Here is a 23912-nt window from a genome sequence, read left to right on the forward strand (position 1 = left end):
TCAAAAGTTCCCGCAAGCCCATATGTAAAAAAAAAGAAAGTTTTTTTACGGAAATCGACGGAAAGGTCTACTAGAGACGAAAGATCGCCTTATTTTCTTACTCACTTGCTCTTACTCTCTCCTACCCTGTCTCTAATGTTATTTCTAAAATCACTAAGCGATGAGAGTGACATCTGTAATGTCGAACAAAATGTCTTGCAATATCTAAAGTGGCCGGCTGACAGAATCGTTAGCATACCTGGTGAGGGGCGTAGCAGCATTTCGCATTGAAATTCCGCCTTTCATCCTGTTAGGGTCGCTAAAACAATTACTGGATCTTTTCCTTTTGATGGACGGAATTTTCTAGTTAACTAAACAATTTGAAACTTCGTATACTGGTAGAATGTGTCAAAAGAAAACATTATTGTAAACAAAATTGAAATTTGTAAGTTTAACGTAGTTTAATTCTTCGAGTTGAACACTGGAGTTGATGTAATCGACTTTCCCCTTCCCCAAAATTGCCGGCCTTGTGAGAAAATTTGAAACCAATGTTTATTATGATTCTTTAAGTAATATAAGTGTGTAGCGGAAATGTTCAGCAGCCAGATCACTACACCTGATGTCACGATTTCGCTAAAATATTAGGGGCTAATGTGGAATGGCACCTCACCTTGGAAAATGCATTTTTCTGAAAAGAGATCTTTACCCTTTGAACGGCAGATCGAGAAATTAATTTTTTGTATCTAAACACTTTCAAACTTCAGACAATGGAAGAATGTGTCATATAAAACATCTTTTACTCTTAGTATTGTTGAGAAAAGTTTATATTTTCAAAGTTATTTCGCGTTAAAGTTGTCATATTTCAGTAATTTCAACCAATCAATGACGTGTATTCAAGTGAATAAAATTACTGCTGTTGTTTGTCTACTACAACTTCCGGCGGTGTATATTTCATTTGTCACTGTTATTTATGACATATTTCATCTCAGTTACGTTTGCATGAATAAACGAGGGATCTTTTCGGTTTGAAAGGCATTTTTAAAAATAATTTCTATGTAACTAAAAAATTTTAAACTTCGTATACTGGTAGAATGTGTTTATAAAACATCTTTTCCTCTTAGCTTTCTTGAGAAAATTCTATAGTTTGTAAGATATTTGGTTTTTAATTTCTTGCATTTCCGCAATTTCAACCAATCAATGACGTCTATTGAGGTGAAAACGATTTCTACCGTAACATTTTATGACGGCATCATATGAAAGTGTCCCTGTTTTTTGAGAAAAAAGATACCCTGTGACCATAAACTGAGGGGTCACTCGTAAACAGAGCTGGATAACAAAGTCGTTCCCTCTTTAGTGTTCACCCATAATTATGACCCTAGTATCGATCTATTGCATTTCAATCTGCGTTAGGGTTAGGGGTGGGGGGAAGAGTATCTTTTTTCTTCAGAAATGTAAATAAACCCAATCTGTTTCTTAAACGAGGGACATTTTCATATTTCACTGCCAGAAGATTTTATGGCAGATAATGTTTCCACCTCAATAGACATCATTGATTGGTTGAAATTACCAAAATTGAAGAAAATATCTTACAAACTACAGAATTTTCTCAAGAAAGCCAAGAGGAAAAGATGTTTTATAAACACATTCTACCAGTATACGAAGTTTAAAAGTGTTTAGTTACATAGAAATTATTTTTAAAAACTGCCGTTCAAACCGAAAAGATCCTAAATGAGTGTATCTGAAGCATGTTTACTTCATGACACCACCACAATCGTTCGTGCATTTCTACTGCTTTTGTTTTTTTTTTTTCCTGTTTTCAGCTACTATTTTCGGAAAGACTTTTGCGCCCCCCCTCCCCCTCCAATTTCTTTTTCACTTTTTTTTGTAACTCTAACCCTAAAATCCCAACCCTAATCCTAAAACCCTAACCCTAAAGCTAAAACCAGTACAAATGCATGAACGATGTCATAAATAACAGTGACAAACGAAATATACACCGCCGATAGTTGTTGTTGATAAACAACGGCAGTAATTTTATTCAGCTGAATATATGTCATTGATTGGTTGAAATTACCGAAATACGACAACTTTAACACGAAATAACTTTGAAAATATAAACTTTTCTCAACAACACTAAGAGTAAAAGATGTTTTATATGACACATTCTACCAATGTCTGAAGTTTGAAAGTGTTTAGTTACAAAAAATTAATTTCTCGATCTGCCATTCAAAGGGAAAAAGATCCCCGAAAAGGTTTGTTCGAATTCCTAGGTTTTACATGTTGGGGATTACGAATATGTAAAAAAAAATTCAAAATTTAACACCCCCAACCCAATTTTAAATGTATATTAAAGTGGAAATTTCATTAACATGGAAAACTACGAAGATTTTAACATCAATATCGAAACAACAATTTCTACAGTTTCTACATAGAAAGTGAACTTTACATACCTGCTTTAATGAAATTTCCACACTTGAATATACAACAATACTTTGAAAATTGGGTGAGGATTTAAAACTTATTTTTTTATTTTTGCATATTTGTAATCTCCGACATGTAAAATGCAGGAATCCAAATGAACTTTTTCAGAAAAATGCATTTTTCAAGGTGAGGTGCGATTCTACATTAGCCTCAAATATTACCCACAAGGTAAAAAAATTCTAACCTATCACAACTTCTCCTAGAACTGGTTCCAGCAACAATCCCATCCTTTCATGCCTGTCTTAGCCCATCAAGCACTATAAATTCAGCACAGTTTGACAACTTCACAGAGAGCACTGAGGAATGGCAGATAGACAGTGAACAGATGTGGACCACTGATGACTTAAACAGACAGCGGCTAAACAATGACGAATGATGACTGCTATTACAATCACACCAAGAACAATAGTATTCAAACTTTCTTGATGTTTTGTCATTTGTAGTAATGACAATATTTGCTTTTTGTTTACAGGAAGAATAAAAAATTTGGTTTATCATAAATCTTAGAGATTTAGTTGTCATCTTCATAACAGTGGTAATCAGTGTTGCCAACTTAAAATCAGAATTTTATGCTAAATTTCAGTAGAAAAAATACCCAAAAATGCTAGATATGACAGAAAAATGCTAAAGACTAACTATATCAAAAAAGCTCAATTCTTATTTACATTTTCATCTACTTTGTTTAATTATATTCAGCATTGAGAAATTCTTGAATTTCACTGGTTTGATCACTTTCAGCTGCAGTGCCTAGGTCTTGACTTCTGTATACATTCAAGGTCTCAATCTTGTTAATTACATGTTTTGCAACATTTGCCATCTCTTTTCAGACCATATTTTATAGACAGTATTCATCTAAGCATAGGAAGATGCATTTTGTTTTTCAGTTTTGATTTGATTACACCCATACCACTGAACAACTGTTCAACTTCTGCATTTGAATTTGACAATGTCAATAGATTAATGGCAAAATTTGCTACATCTCTAAAAGTAGCATCTTTATATTCCAAGACTTCCTGCTAGAATGCCTCAGTATTAGACATATTTGTCCATTTAACTAAATGAATGCTATTAAACTGAATTTCAATTGAAGCAATTTTTTCTTCATTTAAATGCATTTCTTCTAAGACAGGTAAAATTGGCTCTTTGAAATGCTGTAAAATATTCTCTACTAAAAAACATTTTACATTCCTCAGTATATTAATATTTTCTGGCAAGCAGTACTTGAGCTCTTTATAAAGGAGAGTAAGAATTGTTGTGCTCTTTTGCAAATATTATTTTCTTCGGTGGCTGTTACAGTCTTCTTGATAATCATTTCTGCTATCTTTCTCTCGAACCTGTAGCCTAAATTTGGTTTAGGATCCAGAAAATTTTCAATAGAAGCATCCAGATCAATTCTACATGTTGGCAACACTATCATATTAGCAACAGATTTGATCAAATTTGAAAGATCTTCAAGTAATTTTGTTTTGTCGACAGTGTTTGATTCAAACAGTTCATTCACTTCCTGAACATGTTTTAAAATTGTATGCAAAAATAATTCCTAGAATCACAAAACATTTTATGTAACGTTTGTGCTGTAAAGCATTTTTCTTTTGTAGTTGTAGTTTGGAAGTGAGTTTGAAATTCAAACCATTGGCTTAAAATTCTATTTACCACTGGTTCTATTGACAGCCACCTAGTTGTACAAGAATTTGTGATCTTCAAAGGCTCTTTATCATTGATAGCAAGGTAAAGTTTTTTGTAGGCACTTTGTCTTGTGGAAGAATGAGAGGACCATTTAAAGGTTTCGGATACTAAAAATTCTAAATTTATGGGCAAGCAATCAACACAAGTGTGGGATAAATGGCAAACACCATTGTTGACTTATTCTAGCATTGTCAGTTCCTATAGCCAGTAAATTTTTAAAATCTAATTTCTTTTTCACTAATTCAATTTTTAAGGCATCTACAAAACTATCTGCATCACGTTTCTAAATATACTGAGATGTGTATGTACCACTTTTTTGTGAGTGTCACTATAATATATGATAACAATTCCTAACAACTTCTTTATTGATGTATCATTGGATTCCTCTTGTAACAGGCTAAATTTTCTGTCTCCAATATCAGAAATCAAATCTCCATCAAAATATGGAGCTAGAACATTTCTCACAATATTTGCACATTTTGTACGATGCAACTTCACTTTGGATATAATATCACTATCAGACATATAATTCTTACATAACTCTATTAACTGATCACAGCTATTAAAGATGAGTGGCAACAAATAAACATTGCCAAATTTGCTTCAAGAATAGATGTCTTATCATTTTTGGTTTTAATAAAATTGGTAAGCAGAATCATTTGCTGTGGAGTTGATGCCTTATGTTTCTTTGCTTCACAGTAGCGTACTAAAAGAGAATATTTTGCCAACCTATTACATCCACAATATCTGCAATGTGCTTTAGGTTGGTCACTAGGTACTTCACACAACCACTTAGTAAACACTAGCATCATAAGCCATTCCTTTTGGAATTTTTGCTGGTGTAACTTTTTTTTTCTTTGCTCATTATAATGTAGTGGGAAGCAAGAAAATAATTTGAATTATTAATAAAAATATAAAACTGGAAACACAACTTAACAGTTTGCTGCTAACAATTCTTTCATTCATCATTAACAGTTCTTATGTTTGCTGCTTACAAAGTCTTGAGGTGAAGAATACTGATTTTGGATGCAGGGTGACCAACGTATAAATGGAAAAGTAAAATCTGCAGAAATCCTAAAACTGTGTTTTGATATAAACCTGGGAACATCAGATTTCGCTTCCAATCTTACATTTAATATCTATTGGTAAAACCACAAATATAACTACAAAACTTGAAAAAAAAAAAAGTAAGTAGAAATATAAAGGGGGAGACCCTGCCACCCCTGTACTTCTATACAAGATGTATAATCCAAAACAAGCATGAAAAAATACAGGTCTATTTTAAAACAGTCGAACTGAAAGTAAATCAGTCAACCTGTCCTGCTAAAAACTCATCACTACAGAATAAAGCATTGTTAGGACGAATTTCCATGCTTTCGCTCTCTGCAACATATTTACATTATTGTGTAGAGTTCAGGTGCTGACATGAGTTATCTTCTCTTCCTCCTCCCACCAGCATCACTCTGCATCCAATCCGATGGTGAGGGGGAGGGGCTTGAAAAGTTCATAACTTGATAAACTTTTATTTGAAGTTTCAAGAAAGTGAAAGTAAAATTCAACAATAGCCGATAGTACTAAAATTTAGCTATAAGATATGTTAACGAAAGTAGAAAAGGAGGAAAAAGAAGAAAAAAAAGTAACTATAGTGGAAATGTCATGATCAGAGAAAAATGCTAAATAAAATTTTGAACCTGCTATTTTCCCTGCTAAATGCTGAAAAAAAAATGCTAGATCTAGCATAAAATATGCTAAATTGGCAACCCTGGTGGTAATCCCAAAGCAAGAATATGACACAGCCTAGAAACAATTCACCAGTGATTCCATATAGGTAAACTGCCACTACACGGCTCACTGCCAAGAACTATAGTATTCTCTTATTAATTCTTTTCTATAATAGTAAATATTAGGTAAAAATATAGGGACCTTATTTTGAACTGAGTATGCAATCATGGTGCAGTATTGAATGATGTTGTCTTTACTTAGTATAAAATCATGCATTATGATTGTCAGGCAGCCATGATCAATGGTTTAGATGGTAAGCAGAACAAGTTTGAATAAAAGCCTTCTTTTGAGTTGGTTTACAACACTTACCAACACCCTGTGAGTTCACATGAACAATGCCAACATGAACTAAAAGTTGGAGGGGGACGGGATCAACTACCTGCTTCAACTTGCTATAAAAGCACTTATTCTTAGTGCAAGTTTTGAAGAGTACAGTTCGATTTTAACAGTTACTTTTTCAAAGTAATGGAAGTAAGAAAGGAGCATATTTTGCTTTATGAGTTCAATAAAGGCAACAACACAATGGAAAGGGCAAGGAATATTAAGGCAGTATATGGGGATCAGGCAGTAAGTGTAAGCCAGTGGCTCCAGAAATTCCAAGCCAGAACCTACAGCCTACAAGACAAGCCTTGTCCTGGAAGATCTGTGGAGCTTGATGAGGACGTCCTGCAAACCCTGTTGGAACAAAGTTTCATTGTAACTGTTGAGGAACTAGCAGAAAAGCTTGGATTTGGTCATTCAACCATTCATTGGCACATGCGTGCCATTGCAAAAGTCAGCAAATTGGGTCAATGGGTTCCTCACAAACTTTGTGAGTCTAATTGCGTGCAGAGAGTGAATGTGTGCTCTTCTTTGCTGTCACCTCTCATGAATGAACCTTTTTGAACCGAATAGTGACTGGTGACAAGAAATGGGTTCTCTGTAAAAATGTCAAGCGCTGAAGACAGTGGGTAGGGAAAAGAGAAAGACCAGCACCCCAAGCTAAAGAAGGTTTTCACCCACATAAGGTGTTATCTGTTTGGTGGGATATGAAAGGTTAATCCACTTAGAACTTTTAAACCCAAACCAAACGATAACAAAGGCAATTTACTGTGGCTTAATCAGCACTAGAAGAAAAACGACCATCTTTGGTTTCGAGATGAAAGGTGTTCTTCCATCAGGATAATGCTTGGCCACACAGTGAGGATAACATTCCAAAGGCTGGAGCAGTTTGAATGGGAAACGATACCCCACCCACCATATTCGCCAGACATTGTCCTATCTGATTATCATTTATTCTGCAGTCTTCAAAATCATTTGGATGGAAAAAGCAAGGTCAGAACAGTACTGGAGGAGTATTTTGCATCACAGACAAGTGAATTTTGGAAGAGAAGCCTTGCTAGCCTGCCAGATAGATGGAAGAGCATTGTAGAAAATGAAAGAGAGTAGATTTTAGATTAAAAAAGAACTTGGTTTATTTTAATTTTGAAAAATAAAAGAAGGATAAAAAAAAAGACATTATTTATGGAATGATCCAATAATTTCTGAACCAACTTTCTTTGTCTCAAGAACATTGTTTAATCTCTAATCCAGCTTCATCTTAAGAATTACTTCACCTATTTTCAAAATTTGTATTGTATGAACATTAAACATATCATTGGCAAAGTCTAATACAGACATTTCTTAAGAAGGTCATTTTTTAATGCATCAAATGAAAAAGGAATTTCAGTTATAAATTCAATTATAAATCTAAATTAAGCACTACTTTAAAAATGTAAAAGTTTCTTTAATTATAAAAAAAAGCAATAATTAGGATAATACTTTTTCTATATTTCTGAGGTGAGTAATTATGTACATCATTTACAATGTACAGATAGGTATCCTCACCTTGTTTGTTGTACATCAGCTGAAAAATTGTGATAACAACAAACAAGGTGAGGACACCTGTGCAATAAATTGAAATTTAGTAATGTTCAGTAACATTTTAGTGTTTTTACTGATAGTGCAATGGAGTGGATTGAAAGAAAAGCTAGAGCAAAAAAATAAAATATCTTTTAGACCAGAATTTGCCATATGTATAAAGATTATTCTTCATATTAAAGGGGTAATTTTAAAATTCATTGATTTACAACATCAAGTATGCTAGCATCCGTTTTACTGAAATATATTTAGTTCAATGCTCTTCCATTTAAGATACTCCACAATCTTCTGCTGTATAAAATGATAAGTCACAATAAAGCTATGAATTCAAAGTTTATTTCAGCAGTATGTAACTTTCTGAGCAAACCAAATAAGTTTGACAGAGTAATGGGGAAGTGGTAAAACTATAGACTGCTGGATTAAATGCACTGCAACATTTAATTTTGTCCCTCTATGTACTGAGTTCAAACCTCATGAGGACTAGCTAAAACAAGTAGCAGTTAATTCAGTTGATCCTCTAGCTCTGCACTGCTATACCACAATAATGAGTTAATTTATTAGCTCAAGACTGAAAACTTTGGGAAAAGAATGTAGTTAACTCATTCTTTCCTAATTCATGACTAGTTTTATCAAACCTAGTGAGAATTGAAGTTAACATAGAGAGACAGTGCCAAAGGCTGTAGTTTCAAGCTCTAATAGTGTTGCTACTTGACCACCTGGAGAGGTGGCTGCGTATTGGAAATATGTGTTTTTTGCAAGGGTCAGAAGTGAAAGGTGTTAACCAGGAACCTGCATTATGGATTTTCCATCACTTCATGCTCTATATATTTATACCACAATCACAACAACAGTACTACTAATCAGTCTTAACACTAAGCAGATGGTCACACATTTTGGAAAAGAGTATATTTACTGAGGGAATATGAAGTAAAAGGGCAAGTAAATCCCTGAAAAATTTGAATTCAGAACATAGGGAGAAAATTAAATACTATATGTTTCATCTAGCAGTTTATTGTTTCTATCACTTCACTAACAAGCCAACAAGGAAATCCTTGCATGGTTACTTGGCCTGCTAGAAATAGAGGCCAAATCTTTCTCAAATCATACCCTACCATCTTAAAAAAGGAAGAACACATTGATTACTGTAGTCTTAAATATACTACCTAAATAAAGACATAATGGTTATGACTGGAATGCCTTTATAATAAAAAATAATAATGAAATTATTTTATACAGTGCTCAGGTGCACCACAACTTTGATCATTCAGATCTCACCTAGAGCTAAAAATATAGTAATAAAATTATTAATAATTGTTTTGAACATAGACAAAAAAGCAGAAATTTGGAGAAGGGGAATGGTTGATTATATTGATCCCAGTCCTTGACTGGTTCTTTATTTATTGGCTCTGAAAGAATGAAAAGCAAAATAGTTCTGGCAAAATTTGAAATCAGAACATAATAATGATTTCAAACTTTGGCACAAGGCCAGCAATTTCAGGAAAGGGGCTAAGTCAATGAAATCGACCCCAGTGTTCAACTGGTACTTATTTTATCAACCCTGAAAGGATAAAAGGTGAAGTTGACCCTGGAAGCCTTTGAACCCAGAATGTGAAGATAGATGAAATCCCACAAGGCATTTTGCCCAGCATTCTAATGATTCTGCCAGCTCACAACTTTAACCCAGAAAACAGTAATAATCATGTGATAAAATAAAAAACATAAGTAACAGATAAAAATATGAAGCAGTTTATTAATAATAAAGCATCAATTTATAAAGATATGCAATAAACATATCATGCATTACATATCGATACAATAAAAAAAATAACAGATCAGGATGGAGAGACAGATATTCCAGTAAAATGGTTATGAGTAATAATAATGCTGGTATGAAGCAAAAAAAAAAACAAAAAATGGAAAAAGCGAAAAATAGAATTGAAATATAATGTTCAACTTGATAATTAATCCAAATTAGGCCCATTTTGGTCTGGTGATGACAAATTTGGTTACGATACATGCTGTATATAAGAGCGTTCAGCTCAGCATGCTAAAAGCATTGGTTGGATAAAAGTAATGATGCAGTGTGCCCACTATTTACAGTGGTGAGATGGACGTGTTTACTGTAACAAAATGTCATTTTTTTAGTGTCTGTTTACAGCTTGATGGCCTAGCAGCAAGTGTAAAGTATATATTGGCTATGGTTACAGCAGAATAGCAACTACTGACCCTTTCAGTTGGGCATTCTATTGACTATGTCATCTGTAACACTTGATAACTCAAACAATGGAAGAAAGTTAATAAAAAGAAACTGTAGAAAATTTAATGTTTTTGTATAATTGTATACAAAAAGGTAAATATTAGAAATTTTTTAAAAGTAGCATAGTGAATCCTATCAAGGCCTTGCACACCTGACTCATCTTCTTATCTATTGCCTCTCTTTTTTCCCATTTAATCCAATCATTTCATTTATCACTCATACCCCTCCATCTCTTATGTTCCCCACTACCTACGAAGCTCACAAACTATGAATGGCTGCCCTGCATACTACTTCCATCCTTCACTAGGCCTATATATGACAGAATGGGTGTCCATTCACACCCCACCTTCCCTCCTCTATCCATCTCTCAGTTATGACCCTAACATTCACATCTCTCATCTTATTACCCATGACACTTGCTTACTCACTCACTCTCTGCTTCTTTTTCTTTCTCTAGTTTCTCCCCAAATCTTCTATATTATCTGAACACATTCACTGTTATACTCCCACGACCTACAAACCTTTCATTTCTTCAATGACTTTCTGAACCCTCAACATCCTCATCTACTTTCTTTCTTGTGCAGGTTCCCTTTCTCTCAAATTTTCCACCCCTGTTTGCCCTTATAAGCACCCAATACACTTAATAAAGTGCTTGGCATTGTAAAGAGCATCCAGTTATAAAAGCCATGGAGAAGCAGACACTAGATCCTGTCAAACTGTCCAACAAATGCCATCATGGAGAGAGGATGTTGTATGAGAAATATATATATATATATATATATCAATATACGCATATTTCCAACCCTATGTCACCCTGGCCTCATCCCTGACATTGCACAGCTCTCACGTACCCCCCCCCCTCACACTTCTACCAATTATCTCTCTAACCCACTCCTATTTCCACTACCTTACTAATCACCACTAACTGATATTCACTATTGACCATGCTTCCACTCATGTTCACCTTTATCCCATCTCTATCCATCTGCTACTCTTTTCTCATGAATTACCTACCCATTCACAGGGTCTGATTTTCTATTTACCTATCTTATATTCACCTTCCTGTATCTTGAGGACACACCATGATACCTCATCAGTAACATCTCTTTTTCCAACTAGAGTAGCTACTGTCTCTTTTCTAAAAGACACCTGCTCCTGTCTATCCTGGTTTAATTTCTCATTGCCTGGCATAAAGCCCTATAGTAGAAGACACCTGCCCAAGGTGCTACTCAGTGGGACTGAACCCAGAACCATGCAGTTGGAAAGTAAGCTACTTACCAGACAGCCATGCCTGTGTGCATATATATATATAAATCATGTGCATGTAAGTATATTATATATATTTATATATTCAGATACACATGAATGTATATATTATATATTACATACATATATATGTATGAATATATTGCACACACTAATACACTTTTGACATCTCTCGTAAACACCGAGTAAAATCATTGACACTACAAACTTTTGTATTTTAAAAGAGAAATCAATTTGTCATGAACATTTAAATGCCAGATCAATAGTCTTTATACTTCAAACACCAAATTTGAATAAGTGCTTTGAGTTAAATATGAGAATGATTAAGAAAAATAGTTTTTATTATATTATTAATGACAATTTAATTTTTAGTGACTTTAATGGTTTATTTCAGTTGGTCATCATTCAGAGACAAGATTTGTACAAAAAGTAGAAAACATTGAGAAGTAAGGAGAGAAAGGGAGTATCTCCTACCTTCTATGTTACTTTCTTTGTTTCTTAATCTTTCATTCATGTTTTTTAACTATTGTTTTAAGTTTGGTATCAAAATCTTTAAGGCTGCCAATAATTCTCAAATTTCACACAAACTATCGCTATGACCAATAACAACAAGAAACCAGTGGCTAGAATCCTGTATTTTACTTGCTAATTAAGGGATTCTGAAGTTTGTGTGTATGTTTCATTTTTAAAGAACACATTCTGAAAAAAATTCATCTTGTTTTAAAAGTTTGTACTGCATTGGATGTATAAAGATAAATTAATTTAGAAAATAATACAAAATCTATTTGAAACATATTTTTATAAATAATGTTGTTGATTGAGGCAGCTTCTACTGCTCATTTAGTAAAAGCAAAACATATTTAACCTTTTGTCAATTTATTACCAGATATATGGCACAAGCTAATCTAAAGCTCTCAGTAATACAGCAGTGCTAATAATGATTCCTTCCATTAGCAAAAAGCCAGTGTCAAAAACAATAATAATAATCACATAATAATAAACAATATATAATAGAAGCATAATTAATGTGTTGTAGGATTATGAGCAACTCTTCAAAATATTTAGATAACATCATAAAACAAAATAATTCTTTGACACAGTTTGAAAATATTTAGGATAATAAAAAAGATGTTTACATGGTTTTCAATTCTATATCTTTGGTTCTTTTTAACCCTCTAATTTTAGAAAGATATCTAAGAAATTTGTTGACACAAATCAGATTTCCTAATCTAAATTTGTTTTCCTTTGTTGATTAATATTGATTATTACAAAACACTTAAAATTGAAGATAGAGTTTAAGACCTAAACATGTTGCTTGTGTAGGAATATTCTTGGAATTCAACTTTCAAACATTTTTCTGGATTAAAAGATAATCTCATAAAAAATTCAAATTTCAATCTTAGATTTATAATACTATGCACTTGAAAACCAGAAGAGGAAGTATATAATGTATATCTGTTGGTGTCTGTTATTATTTTTAGTGAGTGTGTGTGTGTGTGCATGCGTGCGTATGTGTTTGTGTGAATAATAAAACTTTAATTTGAAAATGATTGTGAATGTCTTAAAACATCAGTTTAAAGGATTTAGGGAGTTGTTTATGTTTCAAACCAAACAAAGAGATAATAGAATATGAAATATCTAATATAACATGTTTCAAAGAGAAGCACTTCTCTCTCTCTCTCTCTATATATATATATATATATATATATCATCATCATCATCATCGTCGTTTAACGTCCGTTCTCCATGCTAGCATTATATATATATATATATATACTAGCAGTATCGCCTGGCGTTGCTCGGGTTTGTAAGGGAAATAACTATATAAGCATTTTTAGAGATGTAAAGTATAATAGCCATCTCAATATGGCTAACCACAAAGGGGGGGGGGTTACTGTAGCTTTTTACGTTCTGAGATTTAATAATAAATTTTTAGAGAGTTACTTCCCTTATATAATATCTGAGATCAGTTGTTCTAAATAGAATTATAATGTTTTTGAATACTTATCCCTTCTCAAGAGATGAAACTTAGCATAGATGTAAATATTAAAAAAAGATTTTTGCTTCAAATGATAAAATTTTAATCTGAAAAATTACAGTATATTCAAAGGAAAGAAAAAGTTGCTGCAACATGACAACATTAAGAAAGAAGTGAACACGTGTCTGAATGTGTAACTGTAAACAATTGGTAACAACTATTTTTAGAAATGAGTTGACTTTTCCAAGAGATTTTGGTTTATCACAATTAATAATAATAATAATGAAATTATTGTATACAGTGCTCAGGTGCACCACAACTTGTCAGAAAGTGCATATAAAGTACATGCAGTAATGTAATGTATGAGTCAGATACATGCTTGTGTGTGTATGGAGGGGAGAAAATCAGGTGTAGTGTTGGCTTTTGTTTCTTTCCAGTAGATACGAATTTGTTTTCTGAAATATTAGCCACTGCCTGGCATCCATTTTAACCTGCTAACATGTTAAATAGGTTTTTGCAAGTTCAAAATTTTTTATATTGTTAAAACAATTGTTTATGCAGTCGGTCACTTCTTATTGCTAATAAATGAACTGTAAGCTGTAAAACAAGCAGAGTTATTTGTGTTGACTAAAAGCTGTAGTAAGATTCAAACTTATCATAACCAAACCACATATGGTCATAAAAGATATACATACACACATACAGATATATATCATCATCATCATCATCATTGTTTAACGGCCGCTTTCCATGCTAACATGGATGAGACTGTTTCACAAGAGCCAGCCAGGCAGAAGCCTGCACCAGATTTCTGTGACTGTTTTGGCAGGATTTTTACAGCTGGATGCCCTTCCTGACACTAACCATGCAGCAGAGTAGACTTAGTGCTTTTTACATGGCACAAGCATACGGGAGGTCAGTATTGGCAAGGCTTTTACAGCTGAATGTCATTCCGAATACCTACCACTTTACAGTGTTGACTGGGTGCTTATAAGTGGCGCCTGCACTGACAGGGTCACCAAATACTTGCAAGACAAAAAAAAACTTTCAAGAGGGGAGGGGGCATTGGAGGAGGTGATCTTGTGTCAGAGGATGAAAGGTTATAGTGAGACAGAGAGACAGAAACAGGTGTCTTGTTGTAGAGACAGTACAAGGTGAGACAGAGAGAGAGAGATATTAGGAATGCAGACAGAAACATGTGAGTTACTGCAAAAGAAATACATGTTACCTAACTTGAGAGAAGTGCAGGAGAAGGAGAGAGAGAGAGTGGGAGACAATAGGATAGAGATGGTGGCTAAATGTCAGGCATACTCACAAGGGCCAGGGATCAAGATATAAATGGGATGGTTGAGTAAAGGAAGAGAAATATATAGATGGTGGCAAGTGCCAGGGCATATACTTGAGATTTGAATGCCATAATATAAGTGGCAGGATATTGCGAAAGAAGTATGATTAAAGAGTGCAGGGGGGGGGGAGTGGCAATATATAGAGTCGGGGGGGGGACTACTGGATAGTAATGATACAGAGAAACAGGGTCATGAGGACAGGATTGGAGAGAGAGCTAGGCATAGTGCATGGAGGAAATGTGAGGAAAAGAAGAGATGTGGAGATGTAGATTGGTTTGTTGGGGTAGGGTGAGTGAAAAGTTTTCTTGTTACATGTGGGTGGAACACACAGGTTGGGGGCAAACGGAAAGCAATGACACAGTGGCACAGGGCCAAGAGAGCAGGATTGGGAGGTAAGCATAGTGCATAAAGCAGAAATGTAAGGAAGAGAGGAGATATAGTTTATTTTGTTGTGATAGTGTGAGAAGTTTTCTTGTTCAGTGTGAGTGGGACACAGTACTTCTAGAATTCAGTTTCACTGACGTGGGTGGGTCTTCTCTAGAAGTTCGTATTGCCAAACATCTTGGTCCAGTGTCATTTCCTCCATGAGGTCCAACATCCTGATATCGGTCCTTACCACTTTATCCCATGTCTTCCTGGGTCTCCCTCTTCCACGGGTAACATCCACTTTCAGTGATCGGCACTTCTTTATGCAGCTGTCCTCATTCATACGCATCACATGTCTGAATCAACGTAGTCTTCTCTCTTGCATGTTACATTTTATTCCTCTTATGCCTAACTTTTCTCTCAATACGTTTGCACTTTGCTGTACATGTGCACTGATGTTGCACATCCAACAGAGCATATTACCTTCACTTCTTTACAGTCTACGCATGTCTTCTACATTCAGAGACCATATCTCACTATCATGGAATATAGCTGTTCACACACAAGCATCATTTCGTCTACCTTTCACTCTGAGAGAGAATCATTTTGCTGCCAACAGAGGCAATAGCTCTGTGAACTTCCTCTACCCAATTCTTATTCTACAAACAATACTTTCACAGCATCCTCCACCATTGCTAATTGGTCACCTAGGTAACAGAAAATACCTACAACCTCAAGGGAGCCTCCTGTGCATTTGAGAAAATATAAGTTGTGTGTACTGCTAGTGCTTATTGTTCCTGAACATCTGTCACATACAAAGATGACTTTATCTGTTAATCTACCTGTGATTACGCGTCCATAGTTTACACCGGGTGCACTGAATGGAATTTCTGCCAAATCCTTTCCTACATATTGAGCAGAGTTATTTACTTCACGGAAAGAGAGTTTTATCTTCTTTCTTACTAACAACAACTTTGGTCTTCGCTAGATTAACTTTTAATGTGAATTAAAATGATATCTATCACTCACTGGATGGAGTCCTTTTTTTTGTTATTTCTACCTATATAGGATCTATAAACAATGCATGTGTGTGTGTGTATATATTTGCATATCATGCTGAGTGAGCTTTGAAAGACAGATCACTTTGAATGTATACCATTGTGTGACTGAGTAGAACAGAGCCCTTTAACAATCAGACTGATTGTTGAAGAGGCTCTAGGAAAATATAATATATAACTGGCTGAAGCATTAAATGCAATGTTTTATGTTGAAATAAAAATTTCTCAGACAAGCATGATTTGTTTACAATTCCCCCACACCCCATCCAAATACGCAACCTCCATTCAATTACTATTAATTTTGCTATTGTAGGATAGATGCTACTATAAGAGTAGAAAGGAAGGAGGCATTGTTAGGAGGGTGAGGTTTAAATAAATTTTATGAACAATCTAAATTTCATATCAGGCTAGCAGGAATTATTGACAATATTAAGAGAATACAGATATATTAGATTGGGTATTTTAAGAAATAAGAATAGCAAAACCATACAGCTAAAGCGAGCGAGAGAGAGAGAGAGAGAGAGAGAGTGTGTGTGTGTGTGTGTGTGTGTGTGCGTGCATGAGAGCTACCTAACAACAAATAAGTTAATTGTCCACAATCAGTTTTAAATGACAGATATTAATTGTACGATATAAATGTATGTTCCAAAAGCCACATTGAATATATTGTATGTATGTGTGTATGTGCATATATACACAAATACACTGCACACACATCAATGAATAAAGAAATCATTGAATGTTTCTCTTGTTTGCAAGAAAAGTAAGTATGAATGTGGTGGAAAGGAATTCCAAGAAGTTGTTGGACTAGACAAAGGGTTATGTACAAGATCTGGGAGGTGAGTCAATGAAGTAATGCAAGATAAAGATGGGTAGATTGGGTGTGTCTGAGTGGAGAAGCTGTGCTTTTGGTTCGTTAAAAAAGAGCAGTGACCATTAAAGAGGCAAAGAGAGAAAACTATGTTTCATGAGCCAGAAGTTGAAGCATGCTAGTGACTGAATCTTTTCAAAATCAGTTGAACAGATTTCTTTGAAATGCATCCTGGGATGTAAGTATGTGCAGCAATAGCAATGTCTCTTATATGTGTGCTGTACTCCAAGGTAGCTTTGTAGAACATCAGCAACTTATCACGGGTCAAGTATTTCCTGGCCTTAAAAAGGAATTCTAATCTTTGTAATGGCAGTTTTAGTTATATATATATATATTGTAAATTTTTTTTGAAAGGAGGTATTTTTTTTTATTAATGATAAAATGGAAAGTATAACAGTAAAAAATATGGGTAAAATAGAAAAAAATATCTTAAAAAAGGTTTATTTTTTATTCTTAAAATGGACACAGAAACATTAAATTTCAAAACACTGAGATTAAAGAGATAACATAGGGAGTGTAAAAGCATTTTTTAATAGATATCACAATATATACATGAGGCACACCATGTGTCATTTTAAAATATACTTTAAAAAAAGCATTTAGGTCAGTTCAAATACAATGAAAAAAGTTTTCAAAAAAAGATTAAGTAAAATGATAATAATGAAGTTCTTTCACACACACATGTACACGAGGTTAATAATTGCCATAGAGAACATATGCAAGCAACTGAATCTATCTTAGTATATATTACTGGTATATATTTTATCAATCTGGGATGTTTGAAAAGCAATGTAAGATATAAAAGTTGGTACTGCAAGAAATAGAATTAAACACTGTCATGAATTTAGTCCAGAGTTCTACTGGTTTAACACTCTTTATCACACTCAATGTAATAATGATTGTTTCTAACATAAGTAGAAGCCTTGAAAATTGGAGGAACACAAGTTCTTGACTGATACTATATTTTATTGCTGCCCACCCCCAAGACAAAATTGATCCCTGTGGGATTTGAACACAGAATGTAAATCACTGAAACAAATACTGCAAGGCATTTTTTTTCCACTGCTTACTTTTGTCACTCAATCAGCCCTATAATAATAGCTTCTGATTTAGGCAAAAGGCCAACAATTTTGAGGGGAGGGGGCCCGTTGAAACTATCAATAACAGTATTTGACTGGTACTTTATATCATCAAACCCTAAAAGGATGAAAGGCAAAGTTGACCTTTGCAATAGTGGAAGCCAGAACATAAGGTGTCAGAACAAATACTACATATCATTTTATCTGACACAAATCATTGTCAATCTACCAGCCTTATAATTATAACACTAATACTAATGACTAAGTTCTGAGCTATTTTATAACAAAGCTGATAAAACTTCTTCTTTTAGCTTCATCTTAGTACATTATTTTTTGTTTTTACTCTAGGCACAAGGCCTGAAATTTTGGGGGAGGGGGCAGTCAATTAGATTAACCCCTGTATACAACTGGTACTTAATTTATCAACCCTCGAAAGGATGAAAGGCAGAGTCAACCTTGGCGGAATTTGAACTCAGGACGTAAAGACAGATGAAATGCCGCTAAGCATTTCATCCGGCATGCTAACATTTCTGCCAGCTCACCGCCTTTATCTCAGTATATTATTATTACTCTACTGATTTCATAACTGAAGAAGTGAATGATTTGGTAAATCTCAGCAGTATAGGATCAGAAAACAATGAAGTACCAAATCTAAATAACAAATCACTCAGCCCCATCTCTAACTGTTTCACTCATCTCTGGCAATAATATTTTTGAGGAGAGGAAGAGAACAGTTCATTATATTGACCTTGGTTATTGAATGGTACTTATTTTATTGACCCCAGAAGGATTAAAGGCAAAGTTGACCCAAACAGGATTTGAACTCAGAATATAAAGGGATGCAACTAAATGCTACAAGATATTTAGTCCATCACTCTATCAATTCTAACAATCTAGCCTTCTAACAATAGGAATTTTAATAAGAATATGGTATAAATTTATAAAAATAGATTAGAGCTCAAAATTAAGTAATTAAAAAGCTATAATATTTTCTTATAAAGCCATGTAACTCAAATCAAAAGATATTAGAAGTTGTAACATAAATGCATTTCCTAAAGACGAAGTAGTTCCAACATCAAGTCATGTGTCTAGTGTTTGTCATAAGAAATGATAATTCTTTCTATTTTAGGTACAACACCTGGAACTTTGTGGAAAGGGGCTAGTCAATTATATTGAACCTAGTGATCAACTGGTACTTTATTTTATCAACCCTAAAACGATGAATGGCAAAGTCAACCCTGGCAGTATTTGAAACCAGAATGTCAAGTCAGAAGAAATGCTGCTTAGCATTTTTTATGACATACTATCAATTCTGCCAGCTCACCACCTTGAGAAGAAAAAGAAATAATAATAATAATAATCCTTTCTACTATATCACAAGACCTGAAATTTGGGAGGGAACTAGTCAGTTACATTGACCCCAGTATTTAACTGGTGCTTAATTTATCAACCCCATGAGGATGAAAGACAAAGTCGACCTTGGCAGAATTTGAACTCAAAACATAGTAGCAGATGAAATAGTGCTCAGCATTTTGCCCAGCGGACTAACTGTCCTGCCAGCTCGCTGTCTTAATAATAATAATAATAAAGAATGTTTTCTATGATTTTCTGAAGTGATTTCTAATGTAATGCAATAATAATGGTTTCAAATTTTGGCCAGTAATTTTAGGGAGAGGAGTTGGTCAATTACATCAACCCCAGTACTTGTACTTGACTGGTACTTATTTTACTGACCCCAAAGAATGAAAAAGGTAAAGTTGATGTTGGTGGAATTTTTAATTCACAATAAAGAGCTGGAATAAATGCTAAGAATTTTGCCTGGTATGGTAACAATTCTGCCAGCTTACCACCATAACAACAACAACAACCACAATAATAATAATAATAATAATAATAATAATAATAATAATATAATAATAATAATGATGATGATGATGAAAATAACCACAAATTAATTGTCTTTAAATGTGTCAGGTACAATTTGAAGAAAAAAGTAAAGTAAAAGATAGAGGATATTTTTTATAAGAAGTTTATGAAAATAATCAGATAGCCATGAAATCAGTTTTGTTGGTGATTTCAATGAGTAACTTGCCAGGACGTTGAATGTCTCCTTCTTTTCCACGCCCAAAGAGCTCCACTTCTTTAATTGTTCTATCACATTCGTCTATTGTAGTGAACACATGCTTCCCCATGTATTCATCTTTCAGCAGATTGTTGTTCCAGATCTGCAAAAATAGATGAGGTACACAATAAGCAAAATATACTGCTATATATATAATACAACTTGTATGTGCAAGTGTATGTATATATATATATATATATATATATAGTGTAATAAATAAAATATATGCATACATACATACATATATGTACGTACCTACATCTACATGTATATATACATGCATATATAAATATATATACGTGAGTACAGGACACCACAAATGGACGTAGAACTCAACAAGAAACGAAAACGTAAAAACAAACATGGAAACGGACCTAAATGAAAAAAACAGAGTACAAGACAAACTACACAAGGAAAAATCCCCTTCATCAGCTGTCCCTAGTTCAACTCCAGCGTGTTTCGAAGGTGAGGACATATATATATATATATATATATAATATATATATATATATATATATATATATATATATACATATATATATACGCACACACAACAAATATCAAAGAAAGGGGTTAGCAGATCATTTTAATACTTCATTTACAATCATTTCATAATTATTCAATACAATCCATCTTGGATAATGCTATAGTCATTCTGACAACTACACATTAATTTTCATGTGCTATGTAGGAATTCTTTTATTAACACATGTTGAACACGATCCTTCAGAATTCTGAAAAAAAAAATGATTGGCTATGAAATTATCTAAATACACGACAAGGAACAAATGAATGCAAGAAATCAAGTGGGCAGCATCTTTTGATGAGATAACTATCTGCCCTAATAAACACCAGGGGTAAATACCAGAGTTATATATCCCTACCCATTATATATATATATATATATACATATAAATATCCTGAACGCCTTACTTCCCTGGGCATGGACACATTGAAACTCCGACGTCTGGCAGCTGACTTGGCAGACACCCATAAAATTATCAACCATTGTACAAACAATAACTCTGAGCACCTCTTCAAACTCCACCCATCTAACACCCGTGGACATATTTACAAAGTCAGAAAACAGCACAGCTCCCATGACTTCAGGAAACAGTTTTTCACGCTGAGAGTTGCTGAAGCATGGAACAAACTGCCGGCATCGGTTGTTAGTTGTCGGAATACTGCATCCTTCAAAACTTCCATGCTTCCTGAGATTCGCCAACACTACACCTAATTTTCTCCCCTCCATACACACAAAAGCATGTATCTGACTCATACACTGTTCACTTTCCAGACATTTCTACATTACTGCATGTACTTTATATGCACTTTCTGACAAGTTGTGGTGCACCTGAGCACTGTATACAATAATTTCATTATTATTATTATATTTAAATAGGCAAGTATCTTCTACAATATCCTTGAGTGGATTTTGTAGACAGAAATTGAAAGCAGCTCATTGTTTATGCATGTGCATTTGTCTTCCAAACACCCTGTATATATGAGGGGAAAATGAAAGCACTCAATAGTATTTGTGCAAATTCTGACTACTTTTGTGTGTGTGTGTGTGTGTGTGTGTGTATACATATACAGTTAAGGTGCATGGCTCAGTGGTTAGAGCTTCGAGCTTATGACTGTCAGGTTGTGAGTTCGAATCACAGACCGGGCTGCATGTTGTGTTCTTGAGCAAGAAACTTCATTTCACGTTGCTCCAGTTTACTCAGCTGCAGAAATGAGTTGCGACATCACTGGTGCCAAGCTGTATTGGCCTTTGCCTTTCCCTTAGGTAACATTGGTGACGTGGAGAGGGGAGGCTGGTATGCACGGTTGACTGCTGGTCTTCCATAAACAACCTTGCCCAGACTTGTGCCTGGGAGGGTAACTTTCTAGGTGCAATCCCATGGTCATTCACGACCAAAGGGAGTCTCCGATACATACACACACACGTACACAATTTTGGCTGAGTCAGTCTCTTGGTACTCTGAATATCACCTGTGGATGCAAAGGGTCTTAAGGCAAAATTCTGAGTACCCACAGGTGTAACTCAGAGTAGCAAGAGATTAACTCAACCAAAATAAAATATCAATCTCTACTCCATCCCATGCAGCAGGGGGAGGTTGTTTTTTTTTTTATACAAAGGCAAAACATGCCACCCCCTCAAAATAAGGGTAGACAAACATCGCAAAGCTGTGACATAAGGAGATTTTTCGGCTGATATCCCCTCCAGCCTTCATCAGGTGTCTTGGGGAAATTTTGAACCTAGGTTCTCATTCCTAAGGTATTTTCCGATGTTGTTATTATTATTATTATTATTATTATTCAGGTCACTGCTTGGAATCGAAGTCGGAATCTTGGGGTTAGTAGCCCACGCTCTTAACCACTACGCCATATGCCCATGGGCATGTATGGAGTCCAATAATACTATATTTGTTCCACGTCCTCATGTTGTGTTTTTTTGTGTTTTCTTGTTTGGATTAACTATATATATGTGTACATCTATACGTATTATATATATATGTGTACGCATTATATATACAACTTATACACATACACACACACACATATATATACACACACACACACATATATATATAAATACAGATATATACACACACATATATATAAATACAGATATATATACACACATATATATAAATACAGATATATATACACTTTGTATATATATATACATTATATACACATATTTATTTATAGATACGCACACACACACACACACATGTATAAATTAACCCAATAAATATCTGATGCATAATATTTGTTCTCATGATTGTGTGATGGTAGTGGGCAATAATAATTCACCATTGTAAAAGACCTGTGACGGGAATATTCAAACTTTTGCAGCTGCTAAACCTTTCTCTCTATGAATGCAGACAGACGTACAGAGAGAGAGGCGGTGGGAGAGTGACAGAGCCGGCAAAGGTGGCGGGGGAAAGAGAGTGGAAGCTGTCATACGTCGTTATAGAGAGAATTTGGAGGGAAGGGAGGAAAGAGAGAGATCGAGGAAGAGAGGGTGATATTTGAAAGAGAGAAATGACAAACACTTGTCTAAGTTTGGGTTTTGTTGCCCTAGTAACCACAGTTTTTGAGATAGGGGTTTCTAACCTAGTCCAGTCGCTTCCTCGCCTCTTTTTACATGTCCCTGTAAATTTTGGAGCCAATCCGACCCCATCTACCAGCCCTTAAACCATTTCCATCCCAAAATGAGACAACTTTTTCACATATCAGCTTTATAGATATTGATTTGTGCATTGTGTTCTGTGGTGGATATGCATATATCTTTCTGTAACTAAATGTAAGATCAAACACCTACCAAATGAGAGGCAATGATAAAAATAACTGACATGACAAATGAGAAAAGGCAGCTCTGTGACTCAGCACCCTCTTTAATATACAAGATAAAAAATATATAAGATAAAAGTTAAATGCTATTAGGCACAGGAGTGGCTGTGTGGTAAGTAGCTTGTTTACCAACCACATGGTTCCGGGTTCAGTCCCACTGCGTAGCACCTTGAGCAAGTGTCTTCTACTATAGCCTCAGGCCGACCAAAGCCTTGTGAGTGGATTTGGTAGATGGAAACTGAAAAGAAGCCCGTCGTATATATGTATATATATATTATATATATATATGCGTGTGTGTGTTTGTGTGTCTGTGGTTGTCCCCCTAGCATTGCTTGACAACCGATGCTGGTGTGTTTATGTCCCCGTTACTTAGCGGTTC

General features: G+C 34.6%; 1 protein-coding gene across 1 annotated transcript in view; it reads right to left on the bottom strand.

The window, feature by feature from the left end:
- Positions 1-19624: 19624 nt before the first annotated feature.
- The window catches only part of LOC115209113 (calpain-5-like), a 64433-nt gene continuing 60145 nt past the window's right edge, over positions 19625-23912 (bottom strand). The window contains exon 11 of the mRNA XM_029777240.2: positions 19625-20273. Coding sequence (XP_029633100.1) covers positions 20091-20273 — 183 coding nt within the window. The 3' untranslated portion in view covers positions 19625-20090. The remainder of the gene's footprint in view (positions 20274-23912) is intronic.

This window comes from Octopus sinensis, linkage group LG3 (genome assembly GCF_006345805.1).
Source record: "Octopus sinensis linkage group LG3, ASM634580v1, whole genome shotgun sequence".
Taxonomy (NCBI): Eukaryota; Metazoa; Mollusca; class Cephalopoda; order Octopoda; family Octopodidae; genus Octopus; species Octopus sinensis.